This window comes from Strix aluco, chromosome 12 (genome assembly GCF_031877795.1).
Source record: "Strix aluco isolate bStrAlu1 chromosome 12, bStrAlu1.hap1, whole genome shotgun sequence".
NCBI classification, from domain to species: domain Eukaryota; kingdom Metazoa; phylum Chordata; class Aves; order Strigiformes; family Strigidae; genus Strix; species Strix aluco.
The window spans coordinates 25585540-25612050 of NC_133942.1; the positions used below are offsets into that span (position 1 = coordinate 25585540).

General features: G+C 34.9%; 1 protein-coding gene across 3 annotated transcripts in view; it reads left to right on the top strand.

Moving 5' to 3' along the window:
- UNC13C (unc-13 homolog C) overlaps positions 1 to 26511 on the top strand; it is a 164524-nt gene that overhangs the window by 76971 nt on the left and 61042 nt on the right. For all 3 annotated transcript variants that reach the window (XM_074836988.1, XM_074836989.1, XM_074836990.1), the window contains 7 exons: positions 474 to 589; positions 2056 to 2219; positions 8849 to 8999; positions 12384 to 12452; positions 13828 to 13917; positions 14915 to 15043; positions 22939 to 23072. In XM_074836988.1, coding sequence (XP_074693089.1) covers positions 474 to 589; positions 2056 to 2219; positions 8849 to 8999; positions 12384 to 12452; positions 13828 to 13917; positions 14915 to 15043; positions 22939 to 23072 — 853 coding nt within the window. The remainder of the gene's footprint in view (positions 1 to 473; positions 590 to 2055; positions 2220 to 8848; positions 9000 to 12383; positions 12453 to 13827; positions 13918 to 14914; positions 15044 to 22938; positions 23073 to 26511) is intronic.

Genomic DNA, 26511 nt, shown 5'->3' on the forward strand with positions numbered 1-26511 from the left:
TTGTACAGCTAGAGTAAACAAATTTCTTCATTTCTTTTGTAAGATTCAGCTTATCTCTGTAATTGAGTTCTGCTAAGAACATTTTGAGTTTCTCTTGGACATGGTCATTCATGTTGTAACTAAAGTCTTCATAACCAAAGGAAAATGTCAGTAATTAAAATAATAATATAGTACCAGATAAATAAATGAAAATAATTTCTATTGAAAAGGGAAAATTGTTAAATAAAGTGATGTGCAGCCTGATTTGAATTTGGCAGATAAATTAAGAAAGTTTCTTTACTTCATACATTTATATTCTGCTTCATGGCCTGAACCATATGTGAGGTATTAAAAAAAAATTCTCTTGTTCTCAACAGAAGGACTTTCTGGCTTTAAAAAACATTCTTGTTAGGCTAGAATGATTTATGAAAACGTTTCACATGACATATATGTATTCTTGGCAGTTACTAATATATTATTTTTCTGCTCCTCAGAAAAGCGAACAGATAAATCAGCTGTCTCTGGTGCCATTAGATTGAAAATCAATGTTGAAATAAAAGGAGAGGAGAAGGTTGCTCCCTACCATGTGCAGTACACCTGTCTACATGAGGTATGTTGGAGAAGTTAAAGAAAGCAGACTATACAGAAATTACTATTCAGTTGTTGCACAGATAAGGAAAAAGGCTACAGAACATTAGAACACTGAAACAAATAACTGTGTACACCTCAGGACAAGTTTATTTTTGATTTCCCACTTTCTATTGCTGATGACATATCAGGTTTAGAGTCAAAGGCAGAACAATGTAACACCAACGGATCATTCCTGATGGTAGGAGTTAGAAAAAAGACGAGGTGGAGTCAGCTAAGTTTTCCCTGTACCATATTTTGGTTTAGAATTTTGATGCTCTATACATGCTTGCTAACATCAGAAAGATGCAACCATTTCTGTGTATTACAGAAATACAGCTATTCACTGTAAAGGACTTCTTTCCTGCTACATTAATTCATTTTTTGGAGAGAACAAGAAAGAGCAGAAGCAGCACAGACAATATAAAATTTTGTTCTCCTATCATCTAGATTGCTTTTGTCAACATTGAAAACTAATCACTGACAAACCAGTGTCTTTCGAAAAACTGTATTTGATTCTTCTTCCCTCAGTGATCCACACTGAAGTTTCGTTCCAAAAATACAAGTACTTTCTGAAAGCTGATAGATAATATATGGCTGAAAGTTCAGCACTTGTATGTATCCACAAAATCTCACTGTTCACCATTTGTAAAATTGAATGTTCAGGGCATTTGTGCTCTTAGTTTTTGGCCTGATATTGCAAACATTTTGACCTGTGAAGTGAATGGCAAACTTCTGTTGCTTTAAGATAATCCACAAGACAGTTACGGGCTAATTAGCAAAATCGAAATTGTTTCACAGGTTTGGTGGGTTTTTTGGTCAGTGAAAATAGGATATCAAATCTGCTGCTCAGTTTGTGGATACATATGGAGCTAGGTAATCTGAGAAGCATTCTATGACATTCACGTCAAATTAAATACTAGCTTTGGTCCTAAGGTTGCTAACCCTTATTGCGTGGCTTTAACTGCTTGAGAGGCTTCTGCAATATTTCTGCTAGGTTTCCTGTAACTTACAATTCTTAAATAATGAATTTGAAATTTATTGGTCTCAGATCCAAATAAAGTTGAAGCACTATGTAGTGAGCATTATAACATCACAACTGGGTATATAAGAAGGGTATATGATAGAGAAGAGAAAGTTTCTGCACAATTCTGTGTTGCAGTCTCTGTGTGCCAGTTAACTGATGTGATCTTAAATCAAGGAGATAGATCAATATGCTGAATCACAAGCCTGCACAACTAGAGTTCCATTACAAAAAAAATGTGTAGAGTTTTGGAGGTTTTTTGTTTGCCAAATGATGACTAGTTAGTGCCAGTCTTCAGAAAAATTAAAAAAAAAAAAAAAACAACAACCTAACAATGAACATATTGATAACTATTATATAGGATACACTTTCAGAATGCCACTTAAAAGCCAAAAATTCCTATTTGAAACATTTCCTACATTTAGAATCTATTCCATTACTTGACGGAAGTTAAATCTAATGGTGTTGTAACAATCCCTGAAGTGAGAGGTGATGAAGCCTGGAAGGTGTACTTTGATGATGCTGCACAAGAAATTGTAGATGAATTTGCAATGCGCTATGGAATTGAATATATTTATCAAGCTATGACGTAAGTATTATCATGTCTGGTTTTCTACTCTACTGTCGAGTATGTGTTTGAGGGAAGTGATGAGTTCCAAGACCTCATGCTTTCATTCTCCATTTCACTCCTGTTCCTTATTTAAAATTCTTGTTATCAGTTTTGTCCATCAGATTCTCATTAAGGTGCTTCTCATCTGCAATGCAGTTAAGATATATTATAAGCATTTTATAAGCTGTTACAGATATTACCATAATGCATTTCTTAATCCTTATGATACTGATATGTGGCAAGGATCAGAAAGGCTTCCACTGTTCCAGATGGGATTTGGATGCTAGAACAGGGCTTCACAAGCTCTGTACTGCTTTCCAGGCATACAGAAATAATCACAGAACGCCAGCAATGGCTATAGTAACCTTCTACAGTATATGTAAATAGTTCATGCAAACCACTTTTAGTGGTATTAGAACCTGTTACTACATTGTCCATACTAAAGTAGCTGTCCAATGACTTTAGGACACAGCACCACTGGGCTTAGAGGCCTGGGGATACAAGAGTTCCATCATGTATTCTTAATTTGTCCAGTTAAAGGACTATATTCTGCTCCTACTGCAGCAGAGGACTCCAAATGAGTACTCTAAAGAAGAAATACAGACATTTTTTCCTATAGAAAGCTAATATTATGCAATTTTTAATCAGAACATGTATCTCGTTCCGTTCATCTCTTTACAGTATATCCTAAAAAAATATATTTTACAGTAAGTATAAGGGCACATAAATGTGAAGTTTTTTTATTGCAGGATATAATGACACCATCTGCTATTGTAATGAACTTGTTTGACTTTATGTCGCTCATTGTGAATTATTGTACTGTACATCTAGTAGAAAGGGAGATGTATTTGTATTATATATATATTTTAATGCTCTTCCTTCAAGAACCTTAAACAACATTGCACAGAATAATTAATTAAGCTTGACAGTTCCCCATGGTATTGTATATCTATACTACATATGGGAGAACTCGTGCATTGAGTTTCATGAATATTTGGGGTTTTATGTTTAGCTTCTCTTTAGCCATGTATGTCTTTACATCTTGATTAAGTTGTTACTAAGTAGCATAGTATTATAGTTTTATGACTTGATTTAAATTAGTACCATTTTTACCAAATATCTCTAAAATGATAGAGGAGTTCCTGCTGTATGTATCAAAATGAATTCAACGTTTTATGAGATGAATTCTCAAGAATGATTAACACCAAGGGAGGCCTGTTATTACTGTTTTGCTTAGGAAAGAAATAAAGCAGACTGATTTAACATTAGTGTTTCCTCTTAACTATAGCCCCAGTAGTTAGTTATCTTAATACAACATGGATGTATTTTTGATGGACAAAGTCAACAGAAAAATTATTTTGAAGTTTCTTTTCCTTCATCTCTTGATGAATGCCAGCACTCTGAAATTTTCCAGAGAAAGTTTGAAACTGATTTTAGAAATTCAAATGTAGAAAAAGCATTAGAAAAATAGCAATATAATTGACACGTGAGTATTTAAAAAGCTTTTTCATTTAACAAGTGTTAGAAATGGACAGGTTATATTTTCATGTAAAGAAGATGCTTTGGTTTTATATCAGTAAATAATGTAACATACATGAACATTCATGAAAGGGAAGTATTTAGTCTGAACATCTAACATGGAGCTGGACAAGTACTGCAACACATTTTTCAGGAATCCTTACAAGCCATTTTAAGTTAAATGACCTATTTTTTGTTCTTGCTTGCTTCTGTACCTTTTCCACAAATTTCCTTGTTGTTGATGACTGCAAACCAGGCATTTGAAGGCAGGTGTATAAGAAAGTAAATTCAATATTGTTAGTCACAGGTACTTTACAGCGGAAATAAAAGCTAAGAGTTCATTGCCCCTGTACCCATGTCCATTTACATTTTAAAATGTTGCATGTTAATAATGAGCAATCCCTATTTGTGAGGTAGGCCACATACTGGTTAAGGCCATATCCTGTTTAAATGAGGAATAAAATCAATACTTAATGTAATCCCAAATAATACTTGGAGAATATTTATTCATATACACTGTTTTGTTGGTTCATATGCAGACATGTGTCAGCATTCAGAATTTGAGAGAATGGTGAGGACACTAGATCTATCATGGGGAATCTTTTTTTGGACTATTATCTGTTGTTTTTATCTGTGTTTATGAGATCACCTTTTTCACCTGGAACAACTTTAATGGCTGGGAGAAAATATACAGCTTCTTGATTTGGAAATTAGAATGATCAGATTCCATTTGGTAACAATGTGCTCCTACTAAAACAAAAGCAATTTTCTACGTACAACAGAGAGAGAATTTGACTGTAATCACTTGGTCCAAAGGAATATTGTATAAGCATTTTCTGCTCAAGAATCTAGTTGCAGAATATTTCTATTGCATGTCTCATGATAATATTGTAAATGAAAATGTTTGCATTTGTAAATGCAAAACTGACTATGCTTTAATAGCCCATGATCCAGACCCCAGAGGGCCCCTGCATGCTTCTTATGCACTGTATCAGGCTCAAGTGAGTTTTAGGGTGTTGCTAATGAGGTGCTCTTTTTGTCTGAATGTAATTTTTTAAATTCATATTTGTTTGCATTTTTTAAATTACCTATTATATAAAGTTTCAGTGCCACTTAATGGTAGGCAGTACCCTACCCTTTTAGGTATGGGTAGACAGCACATGCTGGAGGAAGCCTCCCTGAAGTACCACTCCCTAGACCAATTTGGCATCCTGTTCTGCTATGGTAATAAACAACCCTACTCGTCTATCATTTCAGGTTCATGCTGGTGGCTTTCTCATCTATGATCCTCTTAGTAAACCCTGATGATTGGTTTCTGGCACTCAAATTAATATTTATTTATATTTATTCCTTTAGAGCACAGAAATAATATTTTGAAAGAGTAGCCTTTATTTTCCAAATACACTATGTATACTCATCAACAACTATTGTGGCAGCTCAGCAAAGATAAACAAGAAATTCTGCATTTTCAGCGATTTAAAACATGTCATGTGTGAATCAATGTTTTATTCTAGATCAGAAGGAGATTACCTGTGCACCACCAAAGACTTACTGAATGTGGATCAACCCAAAAGATATTGCATAGGTGGTTATTTACCTGCTTTAGTCATTGTGTCCAATGAGACCTTTTTCATTAAACTTAGAAAGAATTCAAGTGTGATTGCACCTGTTGTTGGAGACGGACACATCCACATTTTTATGAGACTAAATATAGACAGTTCTTCCCTAAAGGATGCCCATTTAGAAGGGGTGACTTACTCTCAAGATACAAATTCCAACTGCCCAGTTTCTAAGCAGGGAAGTCTGCTGTTAAGTTGCCAGATGTGTAATTCATGTGAATAGAGAATAAACCATTGACCCAAACCCAAAATACAACAAAAAGACTGCTTGTGCTGCAGTAACTGCAGCTCTTGGAAAAGTTTTGACTCTATAGATTCCATAATCCACTCTTCTTTCTTACTGTTATCATATTCATCCACTCCTCATGGAATTCCATATTGGGAAAAGAAATGAAAGACAATTACAGCCATTTTCAGATGAGTCAGAAGAGATTTTTTTTTTTTTGTGATGGATAACAGCCAAATAGACACTGTTAGCTACACAAATGATATGCATATACTCCCAGAAGTTAAAGCACATATGTGTGAGAGAATAGGAAAGAAAACAGATATGACAGAAAACAGATTAACAAAAGCAGAACAGCAGCTCAGTGATCCAGCTGGCCTTTATTTTGATGACTGCAGTGATGGATGGTGATTTATGCTGTAAATTCCATGTCTTGAAGGAATCGTACTGAAAGTTTATTTACATACATATATTAAACTACCTCTCCACCACCAAGAAAAAAAAATTTTCTTCCTTTCATTCATCTTTCAACATAATTTGTTTCTCTTTAGAAGGCAAAAAGCAGAGCATGTATTGAAACAGTGTTTGACTAGACGCCAAAATTATACATAACGTCAGCAACCTAGATTTACCATGTAGTGGAGTCAAGTGCAATAAAAGCTCTATTAAGATCTTCACTTCTTACTAGCTAGAGTCACCACAAGTAGAACCTAATGCTTCTAAATCAGTGACATAGTTCTCATTCCAGCAGGTTAATGGGCATTAGCTATGCGATTGCTCTCCTTCTAGTCTTCAGTTAATGTGGCTGCATTGCAAAAAGCACACAAATCACCCATTAAAGTAATTTTCATTGATGGCATTTGCTTACTGAGTACAACATATTAATTAGCCTTCTTTCTTTGCCGATTCATGCTAGCAAAAACATTGGAAGAATCACCTGTACTGTATGTTGGTCAGGAAATTGCATAGTAAGAAAGTTGGCACAAGCAGGCCTGGTTTTAGACATGTGATTCTAGCTTAAACAGTGCAATATTACTCTAAAATGCGTGAGACTTAGCAATGGTTGCTGTGACATCATGTGCCTATTAGAAATTGTTAATAATTCATGCTATTGGCTGCTGTTTTCAGAGACCTACAAAAAACAAGGAAGGAAGTTTCCTCTTTGATTGATTTATTTTAGGAAGAAGGAGGAAGCCAGGTGGCTTGCAGTTTTCTCACCTGGGTTATCAGCACTCTGAGTCATGACCCATATTGCATGTGATAAACTTAATAGGTTCTGTGAACTTTACAAATTTTAATTAAATGAAGGAGAGGGCAAAAATTCACGTAACCTGTCACTTGACACAGATGCTTTCTCATCAGTTTCACTAACCAAATTACAGGTGGAACACTGTAGTAATAGAATAAGGACATAAATAAATTACATCAATAGGTTTAAATTTTCCTTACAACAGATTAGTACAATTTGGGTCTATTTTCAAGATAAGAGCTCAGTCCAGGCCTTGGGTAGCTCAATGTGAAATCATAGAAGAACCTGCAGAAGACACCTTGCTGAACGTAAAATGTTGACCCATACTATTTTTCCATGGTCTGTCATGTTCCCTGCAGGCAACTGATACAATCTCAATGGCTTCTCACATAGTGACTGCTGCTGCCTGCCCCTTTTGTCTGCCTCCTCCCCTCAGCAGAGCATACATTATAGGTATGATTCTAAGGCCAATGGGGTTACTAGTGCCTTCTTATCTCCAGTTTGGTGTTCCTCATGCACTAAGGGTCTTAAGGTTCACTAGAAGATTTTTGGAACTTTTAAAGGTCAACAGTGAAAATATATGTTAATTATTTTGGTGTCAATTTTTTAAAGAATAGTTCTAATCACCTCTACATGTATTTCTCAAACTGCATGTGATGAATAGATCAGGTGAGATTTCTATTAACTTTAAAGATTACCTGAAACTGGTGAAAATCACCTGACATCACTATTGTATTTTATATAAAGGAAATTATTGTTCTTCTAGTTGATGGGTAACATGTGACATACAATGAAAGACTTTTCTGAAGAGTAGGTAGCTGTGTTGCGCTTTTGTCAGATTCACATTGCGGTATTTAAAAATCATTTCTGAAAAATACTGGCAATGAATGAAAGGTTTGGTAATATTATCCCTGTAAGCCACCTAGCCGGGAATGGTGAGTTCTAGTCCTGGCCCGTGTGATTGAATTGCTGTGTAGATTTGAGCAGTTTCTCTCAATTTTGTAAAATGGAGATAATAGCACTTAATGATCTACCTTACAAGAATGCTGAGAAATATTTGCAAAGCACTTTGAACGTGACTACCATGATACAAGTTTTAAGTATCAGTATATATCATCACGTTGGTGCAAGACTACATGATAGATAAACCCAGCTTGAAAATACTTTAAGGAGAGTCTAATGCTAGAGAAAGCCCACAGGTCTCCTGGCTTGGCCTGGGAAGACTGCGAATACAGAGGGTCCCCCCATACAAAGACTGGAGTCCTAGACTCTTTAATATGAGCCTGCCTCTCTTGCCTCCCATCCCCAGCTGGATCCCTTCTTTTCCAGTCTCTTTGCCTCTTTGTCTCTTATGTTATAAACTCTTTGTACATTATAAGCAGCCATCTCCTGATGTTTTAAACAAATAAATGGTGCTGCTACATTGCAACTCTGGTTTTGGCTGGTTCAGGTTTAACAGACTGATTACCTAAACTTCACTGGCCTAAATCAAAGTGGAACAGTTTCAGTTATGGCCTAAATCAAATGAAGGTGAACCCAGAAATTGCTTGATGCCTCACCTTTCATTAATAATGTATCCTAAAATAGAAGCCACAGTAAAATGCTGGTTTGAGTGGTTTTTGTTGACATCAATTAAATCCTTCTCCACTAGAGTGTAGATCTCTTGTGGCCTTCTATAAGTTCATGTTTGATTTTAAGTTTGCGTTTGACAATTAATGTTTTGCTTAATAACAATTAAGATAGTTAAATCCTATTTCTGTATTTAGGATTCAGAGAGTGAGAAGCAAATGTGAATCTGATGTGTTCAATTTGAAAATATCAGCGTGCAGCAAGTGGCAATTACATCAGACATGTCTGGATTTTTCTTATATGTATCTGCACAATTGTCCATGAGGTAGCTTGAAAGTTACATCATTGAAGCTGAGAAGAAATTGTGGTGAGAGAAAGAGCAGAATCTTTGCCATCTTTAATAACTGACAGTTTGTTTGAATTGTAGGCACTTTTCCTGTCTATCTTCTAAATACATGTGCCCTGGTGTTCCAGCAGTTATGAGTACGCTGTTGGCCAATATAAATGCTTTCTATGCTCATACTACAGCAGCAACAAATGTATCTGCCTCAGATCGGTTTGCTGCTACTAACTTTGGGGTAAGTAGACTTTTTTAATAGAATACTAATCATCCTTTTTTTCCTAATATATAATACCATATTAACTAATTGGAAAATTTGTAAAAAGTTGGTCATTTTAAAGAATAGAAGTGGCTGTTAGTTTCTGAAAATTTTACCCTGAGTCTTTACAATCAATGACTATAAAAGCTAAAGAAGATACTGTTCAGTTCCAAGGCATATAGGGTAGAAAGCACTGGCACACATGCATAGTCCTAAAATCTTCAACAATCAGGTCTTGCTTTTATTGCAGTGAGGCTTGCAAACTACTAACTGCACTAGACCGAGTATCAGTTGCAATTGCTTTCTTGGGCTGTGTCACACATGAACTCATGTAAATGTAATGGATCTAGCCATAAATACTGTTGTTCTTCTCACAAGATCCTATAACAATGGACTCTTCTTTTTGCTGAAAGAATGCTGCATTGTCCAAGTCCTGGATTTAGGTATCGGAAATTTTGAGGAGGAATACCAGCATCTCAGGGTGTGGTAGTACTTCTTTTGTTGTTGCTAACTTTCCTTCCATGGATAAGTATCTCACAGTGCAGACTTCTTAGTCTTTGAACATGATAAAAAAATAAAGATACGTTCACTCTGTATTCTAATTTGTTCACATACCCTCACTGCAGAGATGAGAGCAGGAAGGGAGAGCAATAATTCAAAGAGGTTGCTTTCATACCTCTACTATTACGCATGCTATAGTCAGAGATAAACACAATTTGATGCTGAAAAATGCATTCATTCCTTCCTCTTTTTTTTGTATGGCTGTTATTTGTATGGCTGATATCAAAGCTATTTTTCATTTAACAGCAGCTATGAAAACATGATAACATTTTCTAAAATACCATTTATTGATATGACAAAATATCGAACAAAATTAAACTGTATTAAATACAAATTATAGTTGTTTGTAGTGGCATTAGACGTACTAACGCTCTTCTCCAGTATTAAGAATAATAGAAACATTACGAATTTCAAGATTTTCAGGACACTATAAAATTATACATTTAAACTAGTAAACCAAGAAAGACTTAATTCTGGCTTTGCTTTTGTCTTCCCATCAGAAGTCGGAAACACAATTATCAGACTATGCTCAGTAAAGTGGTTCAATCCATGCCTGAAAAAAAATTGCAAATATTTATTTTTGTAAAGAAAATTTGCTCTGGATGCTAAATCAAATTCTGATTTGTAGCAGTATATTAAGTACAGCATTCCTGCATATTTTTTTCATACAGGGCCTCAAATAGTTGAAACTAAATGTTAGTTTGCGTTTCATGCACAAGTTCCTTTGAGATAGAACTTATATCTCTAAAACTCACTTTGTGTAGTAATAATATCAAAGATTGATTTTTCTTATTTTTGCTGAATCCTGAATGTTCTTAGGATCTGATGCTACTGCTTACAGCCATAGTCAACAGTTAGTTCTAAATAGTCCTAAAGTAGTACTAACATTAATGTATTTTCAAATTTAAGGGATGTCATAAGTCTGTAAAAAAAAAAATAAAAAATAAAAATCATTAAGTCGTCATTTTCAGGTCCATTCCATAATTTTTTTAGAGAAATATTTACTCTAAATATAAATTTATTTTTCTTTTAAATGTTAGGTCTGGTGGAAGTACTCACATATAAATATACCTAGGGCTGGGTCTTTAGTTTGGAGAAAGCATGTTCTTGAACTGGAACTTTTATCTCCTGCTGTTAGACGTTTGCTTTGAAAGAGGAAATATTAACATTGCTCCATTACTGTAAAGTAAAAAGTTTTATAGACAAAAAGCACTATCAGAATATTTATGATTTAATTATTGTATTACCGTAACAGCACAATATTGCTCTATTGCTATTCAGGTTTCTTTTATAAGATAATCAATTGTTTATAATGGAATGACTCTATGTCTTTGTTGAAACACAGCTTCTCTTTCAATACTCAAGCTCTGTTAGACTTTTGAGTTTGATCCAGCTTTTGAAATTTAGAATGTTTTTGCTGGATTTTCTATTCTTTTTTTTCCATTTTTCTAATGATCAGAACTACTTTTATCCTCAGATTACACAGAGATTAAGTCCTCTCTCTGATGTTGGTGCCAGTTTACCTTTGACGTAAATTCCAATCCAATTCAGAGTTCAGACAGTAGTAAGCATCACTAATAGAGATTTGGAGCTCTTTTTTAAAACAATTGACTTATAGGCAAAATATTAGATTATTATTCTCTCTTGGGTCAAAAGGCATTTGTTATTGGATAGCTGCACATCATTCATCAAAAAGAACATCCAAATACAAGTCCTTAGGCTACAGCTGGGAACGATTTGGCTGACTGAATATTTCACTACAGATGACATGACGAAAAAGTTCCCTTTTGATTGATTCTTTAAGGGAACTGGGCAAAATTAGTGGCTTTTGGTGTAGATTAGTGCTCTACTGATGAGAGACAGTGCACAAAGAATTTTATTTTCCTATTAGTGCCGATGATGTTTCAGGAATGGTGTGGATACAATCATGCGTTCTGAGAACTATCAGATCTTGCTCCTTTCACAAGCCTGCTTCTTTCACATAGACTGGCAAGGATCTCTGCACAGTTTTGTGGAGTGGGCTGTAGAATATGTTCTAACATTGAAGATTGGTAATTAGAAACTCTTATTAGTATTTCTTGAGAATGGCACAACTCAGCTGGGTATCTCACAGCAAAATACTTTCAATGCACCTTCATCTATCAAGATGACAATTTAATCTCCACATTTTAAAGGGAAAAATATAACTGCATAGTATTACTTAACCTATTCCTACAAAAGCCACTGTTTCTGAAGTATAATTTTCAATCTTACACCAAATTCTGATGTAAATGAGCATCATTTCTTACACATTAAAGGGAGAGGGAAGTGCTTTTTTCAAGAGCATAAGCAATTACAAGGCAAATATAAAAATATAACGATCTTATCTGTTTTAATAAGGCTTGCTAACATAACTTAAAACTTTGGACTTTATACTGAAGTGATGCTGTTATTGCATTTTTGGTCAGAGACATCAGGCAATGCTTTTCAATTTCTAGATATTTTGAGTTATTTGACAATGCATCAGTCATTAAGAAAGGAAAACGCTGCATAGGAAAGTCTATGTCACCTCACTAATGTCTGGCACAGCTGCATAGTATTGAATGCATACCAGGTAAATCACAATATAGGAAGGGACAGTAAAGTGATAAAAGATACATTGCCTGACCTTGAAACACAGATATCTCAGACCAGCACTTTTCATACGAAATGATGGAAAACAATCTACTTTTCAAATAAGAATAGAAAGTTGTGTTCTAAAAACCCATCAATTACAGGAACCTCCAAATTCTCATGCAACATATTCTTGTTTTCTTTTTACAGAGGGAAAAGTTCATAAAACTGCTGGATCAATTGCACAATTCTCTGAGGATTGATTTATCTAAATACAGGGTATGTGCAACATATTTTATCTAGAGGACAACTCAAATGGTTTTTTGTGTAAATAACCCTGTGGGCTTCATCTGCTTGAAGATGTTTCAGAGATTAATCCCTCTTGGGGCATAGAAGCTGAAAATATTGGGTGCTGACATGACACCCCAAATCCTTTGAAACAAACCTTACAGGATTTAAGCAGTTTAACAACAACATTTTTCCAATTTGAAAAAGTTATTCTTTTCTTTCCAAAAGCTAAGAATGGATCAAGGGATGAGCAGACATTCAAGAAAGAGTAGGACAGACATTCAAGAAACAGTAGGATTCAACTTTGATTAAATTAATCCATAATTTGATTAAGTTAGTTCATCTGGGCATTACCTTCACTAACTCATGTAGTGCAAACTGCAGTTACTGCTGTATTTATCCTGAGAGACTGAAATCTTTGCTACAGCTTCCCTGCTAAGATCCTTGGAATGTTGAAAGAGATTTGACTCCTCATTTGATTCCTCATGATAGGAATTCCAATATAACTTCTGCCTCATGAAAGCTCTTTCCACTGAGGTATGCTCCAAACCCAGCCTTTTAGGAAAGAAGCATGCACTGGATACCTGCCAGTTTTCATACTGTTTTGAACTCCCTCTCCTTTTCCATTTCACTGGATCATGAAACATTTGAATGATACATAAGCAATTAGGGCTCCATCAGCTGTGGCTCTCCTCTCAGCTTCTAGGAATGGCAGCCTCCAACTCAAGGATTTCTCTGTTCATGTGGCCTGCTTTCTAAAACTGAAGGAGAAAGGAAATATTTAAAAGAAACTCAAGGCATTAATTTTTACTACTCAGTTTTTAAGACCATATCCTTCATGTAGTGGATATATTCATCCTAGGATCTCTTAGTTTTGAAGAATGTTATCCACATGATATTGGAGCATGAGGATATTTGGTTGATGTTTCATTTGTATGAAGCCATTTAAATAATACTACCTCCCATCAGTCTTCCTGTTAACCTAGAGATGATAGCAAAAATTTAGTGTATTATTTCTTCATTAAGCTTATTACTGCATTTAGGCCTACAAACAATTTGTGTACCATGGAGAACCCATAAATGATTTTCATTACCAACATTTTCCGGTCTTTTTGTAATACTTTTTACTCCATTAATGTTTTGGAAATATCACAATATTTTAAATAATTCCTGTTACAAATACAGGAGCATTATCAGATGTCAGAGATACTCATCACTTTCTCACAGGTGGAACTCAGGTAACGTGAACATTTCTAATCCTTCCAAGCAGCATCTTTGTTTTCCTAGAGGGTTTTTTTCCTAGCTGTTCAAGGATCTTACCTGCTAACTCCAGTTTCGCGTGATTCCTCTCTTCCTGATTCACCAGGATAATTTTCCTGCCAGCAATTCTGAAAGACTCCAAGATCTGAAATCAACGGTGGACCTGCTTACCAGCATTACTTTTTTTCGAATGAAGGTACTGTCCTTTATTTGCACAATGACTTTAAAAAAAGTGCTGTTGCCTTTTATTTTCCAGGAAATCATACTGTAGTTAATACTCTTAATCAATTCATTGCCTTCAGTTTTAAATTAAATCTCTTAACTTACTGAAGATCATTAAAGTAAAGTTCGTACTTTGTATTACCAGTGTGGTAAAAGCCATTATCTTTGAAAAATAAACAACTATCTTTTCCTTTTTTAATAATTATTTTTACATCTCCTGAAGGAAACAAAAAATTTACCTTTTTAATTAGATTAAAGTCAAGTCACATAAAGCAAACTCAGTTGAACTCCTTAGGAACATAATGTTTTTCTGGTAGTATCATAATATCACATGTCAAATAACAAAATAGGTCTGATAACTCTACTTGCCTTAGTCACTCCAGATGTTGATATCTAGGTGGTCAAGTTCTGAAATATTTTTAGAATGGAACAGCACACATTAATATTACTGGATGAAAATACAGTAACACAAAGCAACATTTGTCACAACAGCATGTGATTTCACTGTGTTAGGCACTACATAAAGAGAATTAAAATAATCCTTTAAGTTGAAGTTCAAATTAATGTATCCTAAAGTGGAGTAAAAAGCTGAAACTTTTGCTTTAAAAAAATGAAGAGCTGTGGCTGATACTCAATTGAAAGCATATAATTATATGGTTTAATAATTTCCTAAATAATGGAAAAATATTTAGGTTTTTCTACCTTTAGGGGAAAACTTGGGTACATAGGTCTCTTTCATCATATGAATAATTTGATTCAAATAAAACAGTGGTGCAATCTACTTGCTTAACTTAAGTATGTGTTTTAATGCATCTTTAAGATCACCTTAAGTCAACACTTTAAAATATTTTTATCATTATTATATTTCAACGCTTTTCATCCTGTGTTACAGAACTATTCATTGCAACACTTGGATTTTTTTATGTTCAATCTAATTCTGACATTCTACCATTTATGTAATATTTTCGTAGGTCCTTGAATTACAGAGCCCACCTCGAGCCAGTACTGTGGTGAAAGACTGTGTAAGAGCCTGCCTGGACTCAACTTATAAATACATTTTTGACAATTGCTATGATCTCTACTCCCAGTTAGTGGATCAGGTAAGGCCAATATGAACTTGTTTCATGCTATTGCTCATTCATTATGGTTAGTTTACCATAAGTAAATAAAAAGCATCCCAGTATTCCTTCATATCAAAGCACTCGGGTTATTTTAATTTTATTTATGTGAGAAGGAGCAATATATCATAAATAAACCCACAGATGGCTATGAACTCTAAAATGTTTAATAAGATGTTTCAAAATGAACATGTTAACTCATAACTTAGTCATCACATTGGACATGACTGTAAAATTGTCCAGTGGCTTTACGGGAGATGACATTAGATTGATTACTGTTCATTTAAGATCCATAATTGAAAAATAATTTTTAAAAAATCTAATATTTTACTTCAGTAGCTTTAGAAAAGAAGCATTATAAATTGCTGAAAATTATATACTGTCTTTCCAACCTTATATTTTAACACCTATGATGCATGCTTGGATCCAAGCTTTAGTAACTGCTTCAAGAAAGCAGAGAATAATTCTACAACGTTTCTTGATGTTAGTCAGGCTGAACTGTCAATGCAAAATAATTACAGCATTTGTAATATTCCAAATGGCATGCAAAAGCCTTGAGAATGCTTTTGTTTCCTATAATATGGCCAGAGTTTATTCTATAAGTAATGTTAAAATTAGGACATTTGTAGCGCATAATTATACAACTGTGTAAAAGGAACATCACTGCTTTATCACATTACCCTTTGTTCCTTACTTTTGCCTTCTGGGTGGTACACTGGAAAAATGCTATTTCAGTGACTATTCCTGCCTTGAAAAGGATGAATTAAGTTGTTCAGCAAAAGCACAGTTGCAGTGTAGTATATAGTAGATAAGAGTAGTCATACTGCGTGATATCAAGTTTTATCTGAAAGCACATTTCACTTGAATCCAAAATATGAATTCCTGTATTTCAGGAGAGGCAGTATGTGCTATATATTCAACTTTTCTGAAATGAGAATTTATTTTCTAATGTTGGATTCCTGTTACGTGAGAAAATTTATCTCTGGCCTCCAAGCTTTGGACATAAGCATTTCTCACCAGCACCCATAGGCACACCACACTCTTGAGTGCTCATGTGCATGTTTATTCTCCAACAGATTATATTTTAAAATGAGTAGCAGTATAAATTAGTAGGAGGAGCAGCTTCAGACATCACATCTATAAACTGCTATGTTTTCTCACTAACATTTACTCTGCAGCAATTTGATCTTGTCTGCTAAATATAAGCCGTTGCTGGAGTGGGTATCGCATAAGTCTGCAGAGTCTATCAGCAGATGGTAGCCGTTTTAGTAAACAGTAAAAAGTGAAATAATCTTACTTCTGCAAAGCATTGTGATACCTGCAAAAGCTTATCTATATTTAAAATTTTTCACTACTTTTTTTCTGTAAATTCATAAAATACTTTAGGTTGTCTATTTTAGTAGATGATTCAAAAATGCAGGGATAATACAGCCTTTCTGTTTGCTAGAGAATATAAAACAAGTTTAAAGTGATGCCTCTCTCCAAATTAACTTTTTTTTTGAGCAGGATGGGCAATGTCATTATATTACTTTTCTCTTACGCAACTCTACTTAATGAAAGCCATATGAAGTCCTGAAATAAAAAATGTAAAAAGTAAAAATAAAAATCTACAAATATTCACTCAGCTGGAAAACTGAATTAACTGCATTTCACTGTGTTTATATGCCTCTTCTATTCTCTTTCAACAGGCTTTCCAGCAAGTGAGTGTTTGTATGTAGAAACTTTAAGCAGACAAGTGTCTGTAGAGTTATAATCACTAGCAAGTAGAAAAAATCTTAGTGAAAACGTGCAAAAAGGAAAATTTAAGATAAATAGACCATATTCAAAATAACTCCTCACCAACAGTAATCGGACATAGTCGTATATAATCTTAGTAACAGATAACAAAACTTTCTGTTTCACAGCAGGTGGGAGGCAATTCTGAGAAGTAAAATCTAACTAATCTAGCTTTAATAGAAAGATGAGTAAAGTAATTCAAATTTCTGCCTAAATTCTGCATCAACTGTAGAGTTGTACAAGGAAACTGCCTTCTGCATTATCTTCTTATAGTTTGCTACCAATATATCTGCACGTGCATTTAATTTTAGGAAGACCTAGCTATACAGCTTGTTGGAACCTATAGCTCTGGAGGTTTTCCAGTGAATCCAGGCACACTGCAGACTGGCTTGTGGTATCACTGTTACAGTAACGAGGCAGTAACCAGTAGTGTAATTAACATTTCATTCGCTTTGTGTCCAAACCCCTTAGTCTGATTACAGCAGATTCCACCCTTAAGCCTTCTTCATTAACCATTCTCTTATCTCTGCTTACCTCCCCATGAGTTGAGGCTTCCTCCTCTCAGAGGGAGGAGAGGAGTTCATCCTAGCATGGTGATGCAGCACAGGAGGTTCATGTTTTAGCTGCACAGCTGAGATTTGAGCTGTGAGGAGTGAGAACTGAAATCGATGAACCCCAAAGCAACAAGAAATGGTTCATATGTAGGTCACCACCTGCTGTCACTCAGGGGAAAGACTGGCAGCTGCTGTCCTGCCAAGGCCCACTGCAGGCTCAGGGTGTTACCATGGTTCATTTCTTGCCTGAATCATATTGTGTATGATGATATGAAAAAGTGGAACCTAGACAGTCTACGTAAACAGTAGTATTTCCATCTGGCCAGAAGTGGTAGGTTCCTGCATGTTACATATACTATCTCTGTGTGTAGCTCATGTTAACTGTCTTCTGCATTTGCTTTTGTTTTCAGCAACTGGTTTTGGTGCCTCTGTGCCATATGATCCATTGTTTGCATATAAACTCAGGTGACTAGGAAGTTGATAGTAAAAGAGAATTGAGAAAAACATGATTCAGTGCAAGTAAAGGATTTATTTTGATACATACCATATGAAAAATTGCTCTTACTGCCACTTTCTGATTTTGAAGTATTCTGTGGCAAAAGACAAACAGTTATAAATCACCTAGTTTGGATCTTGCATTAAAAAAAGTCTTAAGTGAATAATATGACTTCTTTTTAGAGATACTTTACTCCTAAGGTGTTTTCAGTTATCTAGCTTTCCAAATTACAATGCTCTCAATAAAATTAAATAACCTGTAACAAAATATATTGCAGAATACATGAAGAAACATCCGTTAGGTTATCTCTCAGCTGGATTCCTAAAATGGCCAAAACTGAATTAAGATGGCTTTGCGGAGGCAAGCACATCTAACTTACTGTAGCTCTACAAAATAATTGGAACTTCTTTTGTCTGAAACTGACTGAAATTTTATCTAAAACAGCTTAGTACACTTGATACAAAGTGAGGAACTAATTTTATTTTACATTAGTCCTATGATGCTCTTTAGGATTTTCTTTTCCAACAGTGGTATCACTGCTGAAGCCAGTGTCATTCTTGGCATTAGCTGCTGTTTGGATTTTACCCTACTTCATGTGTTCCAAATAAGTTTTCACATGTATTTCACTAGTGTTAATATACTGTTTTATGTGTCTACCTAGAACTGTCTATTAGCAGAAAAGACAGCATTCCCTGTGACAAAGATTTAATAAAAAGACACATGATTTAGGAATGCATCATGAAATCTACTGCCTGACAATCATATTTATGATCCACTGAGTAAATTCACTGGACATAGCTTCTGTATTGCATCGGCTGAGATCAAAACCAGAGATTTTATATAACACATATAACTGAAGAGATTTTAATTAAAGGAACATTTGGAATCTAGAATCCTTAGCAATACATTCCTAATCTAAAGCTAATGTCTGTAATTGAAACAGATTGCTTTGTAAACTTTTCTAAGTGATAGGAAATTAATAATGGTGAACTTCAGTGTAACGATCAAAAATTTCCCTTGCTGGCAGTGCTGAGCTGTGTCATCTTGGAGAAACGCAATGAGAATGTATCATTTTTAAAAGCAGAATCAGGCAAACAGCTATATTCATTAGTACCCAAGCAATCACATTTACTCATCATGCTTGTTTCACAGAGTCCATTTTCTAAAATATTTCATTATTTAAGTTTGCCACTCCCATGTTGTTGCTTGACATTTCTGTATGGTAAAGGATGTGTGGTGTACTACAACTTTAGAGTCATCCTAAAGATAAGAAGTAGCCAAATCAATTAATGTGAGTATATAAAAAACTGTATTGTCACCTCTTCATGATAAGACATCATCTGGTATTATTCTTTGTTTGATCTACCAGCAGATGCCTTTTAGGAATATCACTATTCTGCCTTTGGCCAGATAGTTATTGATCTTTTGAGTATAGGATTTACTATAGTATCTTCCTGGTAGTAGCTCTCTTGGTTACTATAAGACCAATCTGTGATTTTTAGCTTGTTCAGTGAATTATGTATCCACCAAAAATGAAAGACAGGCAACTTCAGAAAGTCATTCTTTTAAAAAGTCATGAATCATGAATGGTATCTGTTAACTAGTGATTTTTTCACCTTGATATATTGAGAATTTATGTTCCTCTTGACCTTTTCACATGTATTTTTTTAGAATCTCAGTATTGGTATTATCCTCTATAATGATAAGGAGTATTCAGTGGCCTGTATATCTTGTCACTGTATTTGTGCCAATGTGGCACTAATTGGGTATATCAGGTGTTTAGTTCTTATTTTTATACTGGCAGTTTCTTTTTAACGGATATAATTGAGTGAGAAAATGAAGTTACTAATATCAAGATAAGCTTTTTTCACTTAATAGACTATCTAGTTAACCATATTTATACTCCAGAAGTTCTGTGTGTATCAATTGTTGTAAGCATATACTTTGTTATGTACAAACTAATCTAATATTGACATTTTAAAGGGCCCTTACACAACTTCTGCATAGACCATAAATACACTGTACCATGTAAGTGCATATGTATTATTTCCTAAAGTAAAAGGATGCATACTGGTTGGATACAGGATCAAATCACAGGACTGAGACATGAGCTATTATCATCACAGTTACAAAATTAGAGCAGATAAATTTTTTTGAGACCACAGAGAAGGAAAAACTTAACTTGTTTTTTCATTTAATAAGAGGGCATTCTTACTGACTGTTCACAACAGACTGATGGTGAACCCCCATCACCAAAGCAGACTTCAGCAAAGCAGTATAGAAAATAAACTTCAATACCTCTAAAAAGGTGTTTCATTTCATTAAGAAAACGTTAAAATATAATTGTATGATGCTGTCCTCCCGCTCACTTTACCTACGCTTGTGCAGTTTACTATGCCTCTCAGTTATGCTAATAGAAACATTTTCAAGCCAAACAAATTGTATCACTGAAATTTTTTGGATACAAAAATAGCTCTGTTTCAAGTTAATTTTTGTTCCAAGATGGAACTTTCTTCTGTCAGTTTTGCAGGTTTGCAACTAATCAATGTAGTCAAACTGCCAACAGTGTTTTACCTCATTATAATGCTTCTCTGAAGGCACCTGTTGTCAGAAACCACATAAATAATAATGCCAACAATAATAACAATTAGTGTTAAAACAACTTGAATGATTCCGACCGTTTCTAAGCATTTCTAAGTTAGATTTTAGGATAAAGAATGGAAATTACAACTGGGCATGGGCAGAGTATGCACTTTCATTTCAGATCATAAAACTACATCTGTTAATGTGAAACTATTTAAAAAATACCTTCTCTGGGGATTTTGAAAATATCATCTTGATTTTTAAAATATTTCTGTGCCAGAGAGTTTTCGTAGAAAGCACCTCCTTGTGCAACTATTACTTTGTAAATTCATTAAGTTTTGCTATCTGTATTAAAGAACAGAATTTCACATTCTGTGATTCACATTCGCAATCACAAAAGCTGTCTCAGCTACATGCCATTGCAGGTTTTTTATGTGAAATACAGTTCTTGGATAAGATGCTGGACTAAATGTGAACTGGCTTTGTCTTCTACAACTGCCTTTCAGTTGGTTTGGCTTAAACATGCACGAGCTTCTGAGAAAAAAATGATATATTAAAAATAAATCTTTGATATAGAAACAAGGTCTTGTAATAAAAGCATAATGTACACCAAGGAAAGCCCTCATGAGTGATATTAATGCTCCAGTATTCATTTCTGTTTTGAAAGCGCTCTCATTTGCATGTGTGGTGGTTAATTGTCAGTGATACTAGTCACACTATCTATTGTACCTGCTTCTGAACCTCACCTTGATTTCAGTTGCTTTAGACACGGAAGCTGTAACATTTGTAGACCAGCTGAGTAAGTAGCAGTGTGATTAATGATACTTTTCTAAAATATTCCACAGTGACCACAAAACCAATTTCAATTAAGTGTTGTTGAAATTCCCTTTCTGCCATTCTAAATGCTGTTAATAGATAAAAGTTAATTGAGGTTAAGATAACATTTAATTAATTCACTGTGACACTAACATAGTGTCATATCTATTCAAAGAGATACAGGGCCCATTGAAGTGGTCATGTTTGGACTAAAAATGAGAAGTACAGGGAATATACATTTAAACTTGCAGGATAATAGGCATGTTTATTTTTTGACTTACTAATTGAGTGAAAAGACCCCTTTGTATCTCTGATAGCTGTGTAGAAGAGCATGTGCAGACGTACCTCTGTGTGGCAGAAATTATGTGTGTATGTATGTGTGTGTGTCCATACGGAGATAAAAATATTTCTTTTCCTATTTGGTTCTCTGCAATTCAGTTATTTATTGGGCAATGATAAGGAATCTGATCCTTCTGTCAAGCGAAGAGCTGAAAAATACTTTTGTCCAGGAAACTGTAGACTAAGAATTCATAAATCAAAACTATAGCAACAAAATCTAGCTGTAAAGGCATATTTTAGTAAGATTAAAAAGTCTAAAATTCTCAATAAAAGTTTGTAAGTGGGGAATATTAATACATACTTATAACTACATAAAAAGGTGCAAAAAGCAGGCTTTTAGTCAAGAGGAATAAAAAAACCACTGCTTTACTTACCAACTTTTAAATAACTGGAGAGTCATGTTGGTAATCCACCTGACATATCAGTGTGTCATGTCCTTCCTCGAGATTACTACAAAAATGTAATGGGGCATCTCAGGTTCTGTGCTTTGGATGTGAAACTGGTTGCAGTCCTCTCCATTTGCAAGGAGTATACAAGAATCCCATTTCCTTGGATAAAAGAATCAAATAACAGATTGATTTTGCTCACAGATTTAGACAAGGCAATACCTTCACAAGCCTCTCTTTTGGATATTCCTATGTACCTTTTCCTAGTATTTTTATGAGTCCAGGCATTTTATTTTTTTTTCCCCTCCTACTTTGTGGTGTTTTGCTCTGCCTCTCATAAATGCACAGTTTGTGGTTCTGCCAGTTAATCTATGAGTCCCTGGAAAATCTCTGTGCAGAATACTTTGGGCAATAGCTTTTGTTATTTTGGCTATTAAAAAAAAGGGAAATCTAACCGCTTCTTCATTTAAAACAAACAGCATAGCAGCTGCTAGGCCCAATAAGTTCAGTTTATAATGCAAAACAAAACAAGAAATGTTCCTTATCATTGACTTGTTCAGTATTTATTATGTAGAGTATAAAAGTTCTGCCTCAGCAGACAATTTTACCTGCACTCAGTTTCAACACAACAAAGAATTTAAGAATGTATTTAATTAAAGTGTGGACATGCACTAAAAATCAAGTCTCTATTGATCTTCTTTGCTGACCTGGCTGTCTTTGCACTCCATATGTTTTTTGATATATGTCCGCAGCCAGGTACAGTCTGTCAAACAATCTACTTTAAGTTGGATAGACAGTCTTTGTCCAAAATAGCTGAAGATTCGTCATATGTCACTCTTTCTAACCAAGTAGTAATCTGTAGTGGATATCCCATAATATTTTCTCTACTTTCTCTAATATAAAATAAATTCAATCTTGTTTGAACAGGGTAAGAAACAAGAAGTTCCTAAAGAAGAACAGGGGCCAACAACAAAGAATTTGGATTTCTGGGCACAGCTTATTACTCTGATGGTCACCATCATAGATGAAGATAAAACAGCATATACACCTGTCTTGAACCAGTAAGTAATTACTTTCCCCATAAAAATTAAAAATCATGGATTTATTAAAATAAGGACAGGAAATACATCTGAATCAATAGTTGTGTTTTAAATGTAATCTAGCTAGAGGTTTTTGAAAATGCAGAATATAACATTGACATGCTTTGATAAAGGCTTAGTGCTCTGATCATGGAAAGAGAACCTTTTGTTTTAGGAACACTAAAGACGTGGTATATGAACCATCCCAAAAAGTTAAGTAGCCAAATATGCGAGAGAGCTAAGTGGATAGACAGAAGGGAAAGTGAAGTAAAACAATATGATGGTGTTAATGTTAAGATTGGCACACAAAGTGTTCAAATCATGCTGAGACTTTCTTAGGCGTTACAATAGAGTTTAGGGATGTGTTTGTGAAAGAATAATGAACTTCAGAAAAAGACCCTCTCCAAATTTATGGTTGGCGAGAGAGAAAGCCTAGCCAAGCTGACTAGAAAATTTATAAAATGGAGAGCAATATCCTGGACTTACCAGAGATGGAAGCTGACTTCTCAGAATTGAAGATGTAACAGATGAGGGAGGTACAATCAATAACCAAGACAAGTTGAATATCTTATGGTTGATACACTAGTAGAGAAGACAGAGACAATCGATAAACACAGAAGGAGGAGATAGAGTGCTGGGTTTTGAAAATGAAATACACAGATGTAGTGCAAAGGCACACGCTTCACATATTAAGGCTGGAGAAACAGATGTCGCAGTAATTGAAATGAGACCGGATGAGGGCCTAGGGAAAAGTTTTAGCTCTTTTAGCTTTTTGGAGCTATTTTACAGAAAGATTCTAGAAAATATGGGCATAGTCTAGCTGTGATGACTTATGCAAAAGTTGAAATTGAAGCTTATATCTGTATTATAGCTAAACAATTATTAATAGAAGTGTCTGCAGTGGCATTTAATTGAGTGGTCTGAAGGGGAGCAAGAACAAGTCTGTTTCTTTCAGCCAAAATAGGGTAGATACTGAAAGGCTCTCTGTACATGGAGATGTGCTTGTCTCTTGATAATAGGTACCATACTTTTTATGGACCCACAGTACAATTACCAAAGAAACATCCTGGTGATAACTAGAAGTTGGAAGGGATTTCATTGCCTTTTGATTTCTTCCTTTCCTTTAAATATATGAAGGATTGTTTCAGTCCTGGATAATAAACATTTCTTTGTTCAATCATTTCTTGCATTGACCTTACTAAGGAACAAGTTCTTACCCTACAGAGGAAAGAAAACTCTTTTCCTGTTTACTCCATTTATACAACGTAGTATGAAATTTGACTGTTAATGAAAGCTCAGTTCTTTGTCTGACTGTGTAACAAATATACTTATTATAAAACATCTAACTGGAACAAATACATACATGTATTTCATTTCAGTCTCTCCATTTAAATTAATCAAGAGTAATTGGGAGTTAATTATCCTAAAAATTGTTCTAGTTATATTCTTAGGCAAACATGAGGGAGAAAGGAAAAGGATAAAGAACAGCTTTCCTCTGGGGGGATTAGGAGGTTCCCAAAACTACAGCTGAGTGATTGTGTAAAATGTGAAAAGATAATCAGCAGTGGATTGAAGTTGGGACAGAGTAAGAGAGAGAGTTTGCTTGTGTGACTTCTCTCCCATTTTCACTGTAGTTTTGGAAGTGGAAGGGTGAACACAAGGAATAAAGTGTCTTCAAGAAATAGGAGACATCAGGAGCAAGAAATGAAGAGGCTGTGGGAGGCAAAACTCGAAAAATTGTTCAGAGTTGCTTTGGATGTCTTTTTTTAAAAGAAAAGCTTCTTCTAACACAAAAACAGCATGTAAAAACTGTTGAGAAAAATGACAGACAGCCTCTTCCCCCTTGATTACCCCAGAAAAGAAAATGGATGATAAGAAAATATAAGTTGAATGCATAAGAATATTGCAAACCTATGACTCCTTATCAAAAATATATGGCCATGCCGTGTCTCAGTGGAATATTCAAGCCTATGTCCATTTGAATCCTTTGTAGAAATGAGGTTACTGAACATCCCCAGGAGAGCTCCAAGCATTCTGATAGGAGTTTTCACAGTGGTATAATATTGTTCAGAATTTTTTTTTCCTCAACTAGTTTTGGAAACCCTATTTTTATATCGAAAAAGATGGTGTGATAGAGCAGTTTGAACTGTGTCAGATTATGAATCCAGATGAAACATGACATGATTGCTTCACCAAACATTGCAGCAGCTGAAAGACCATATCAGACCATTCAACAGGAGTTGTGTGAGCAACCTTCAGATCTTATATGACGTAAGAAACTTGACAAGTTTGAAGGAAAAACATGAAATCTGGTATTTAAGCTGTAAAATTCTCATTCTACTAGTTAAAACAATGTAAATTGTGATTAGAACCTGATTCACAAGGTGATTAGAACCTGATTCACATCTAGGACTTTCTGACACTTGTCAAATTGCATTGTACACACTGCAAGACAGCAGAAATTGCTATCAAAATAAAATATCTGTTCAATTAAAAGGAACAACAAATCAAGAACAAAATCTTCAACTGAAATGCTGTTTTCATTAGAGTAAGAAATATGTGATAGGAGTCAGTGCTTATTTACATAAAGATGCACCTAGATTCTTGGTTCCTTTATTACAGCAGAAATACTGCACGTCTCCTTGCTCAGAATGACCAGATGAGCCATTGCACCAAAGTATGGCACCCAGTATGCTCCTTGTCTTCCATTTCTGTTACTGTCCGTTTTAAAAGTACTTTAAGCTTTTTCTGTGTGCAGCTCACACAACTTGGAGATGATATCTCAGTCCTTGATTTGCAAAAATAAACCCTAGACTCTCCAATGTAGTTCTGACTAACCATTTGACTAGTTTCTTACGAAGTCCATCTCTTTTTACAGTATGAGGAGACTTGATCTCTTTCTCTTGAGCTTGTTGCAGTGCTTGGCATACCCTTTGGCTTTATTTGGATTAGTTTTTGAAGCCAAGCCCCAGCTTTAGCATCCATGAATGTCTTGTTCACAGCTATAAATCATGCTAAGAAGTCCTTGAGCTGTCTGCAACTTGTTTGGAATTTAATATTTTCAGTCTTGTAGCGAGGGATGGTTTCTCACTGAGCTCATTCATCTGTAGATGAAGTTTCTCTTACATCAAACCTTAGTACGTAATGGAGAATCAGCCCTGCATGTGACTCTGTGTATTTTGTCAGAGAACCAGAGAACTTCTGCGTTAATCTAACTACCTGGGTCTGTGAAGAATTTGACTGTGAATTTTTTTGATATGGTGAATTTAAAAGACTATTCCTGGGGACTTGTTTCTTTATATTTTAATGTTGATTAATTTTTGCTTTCAATTGTGCTTGTATTTTTATATATGTCGGTATTTGCCTTCAGTTGTGTCCCCAAATGCAGATAAGTCAGTGGTGACTGCTGTGAACTGTGACA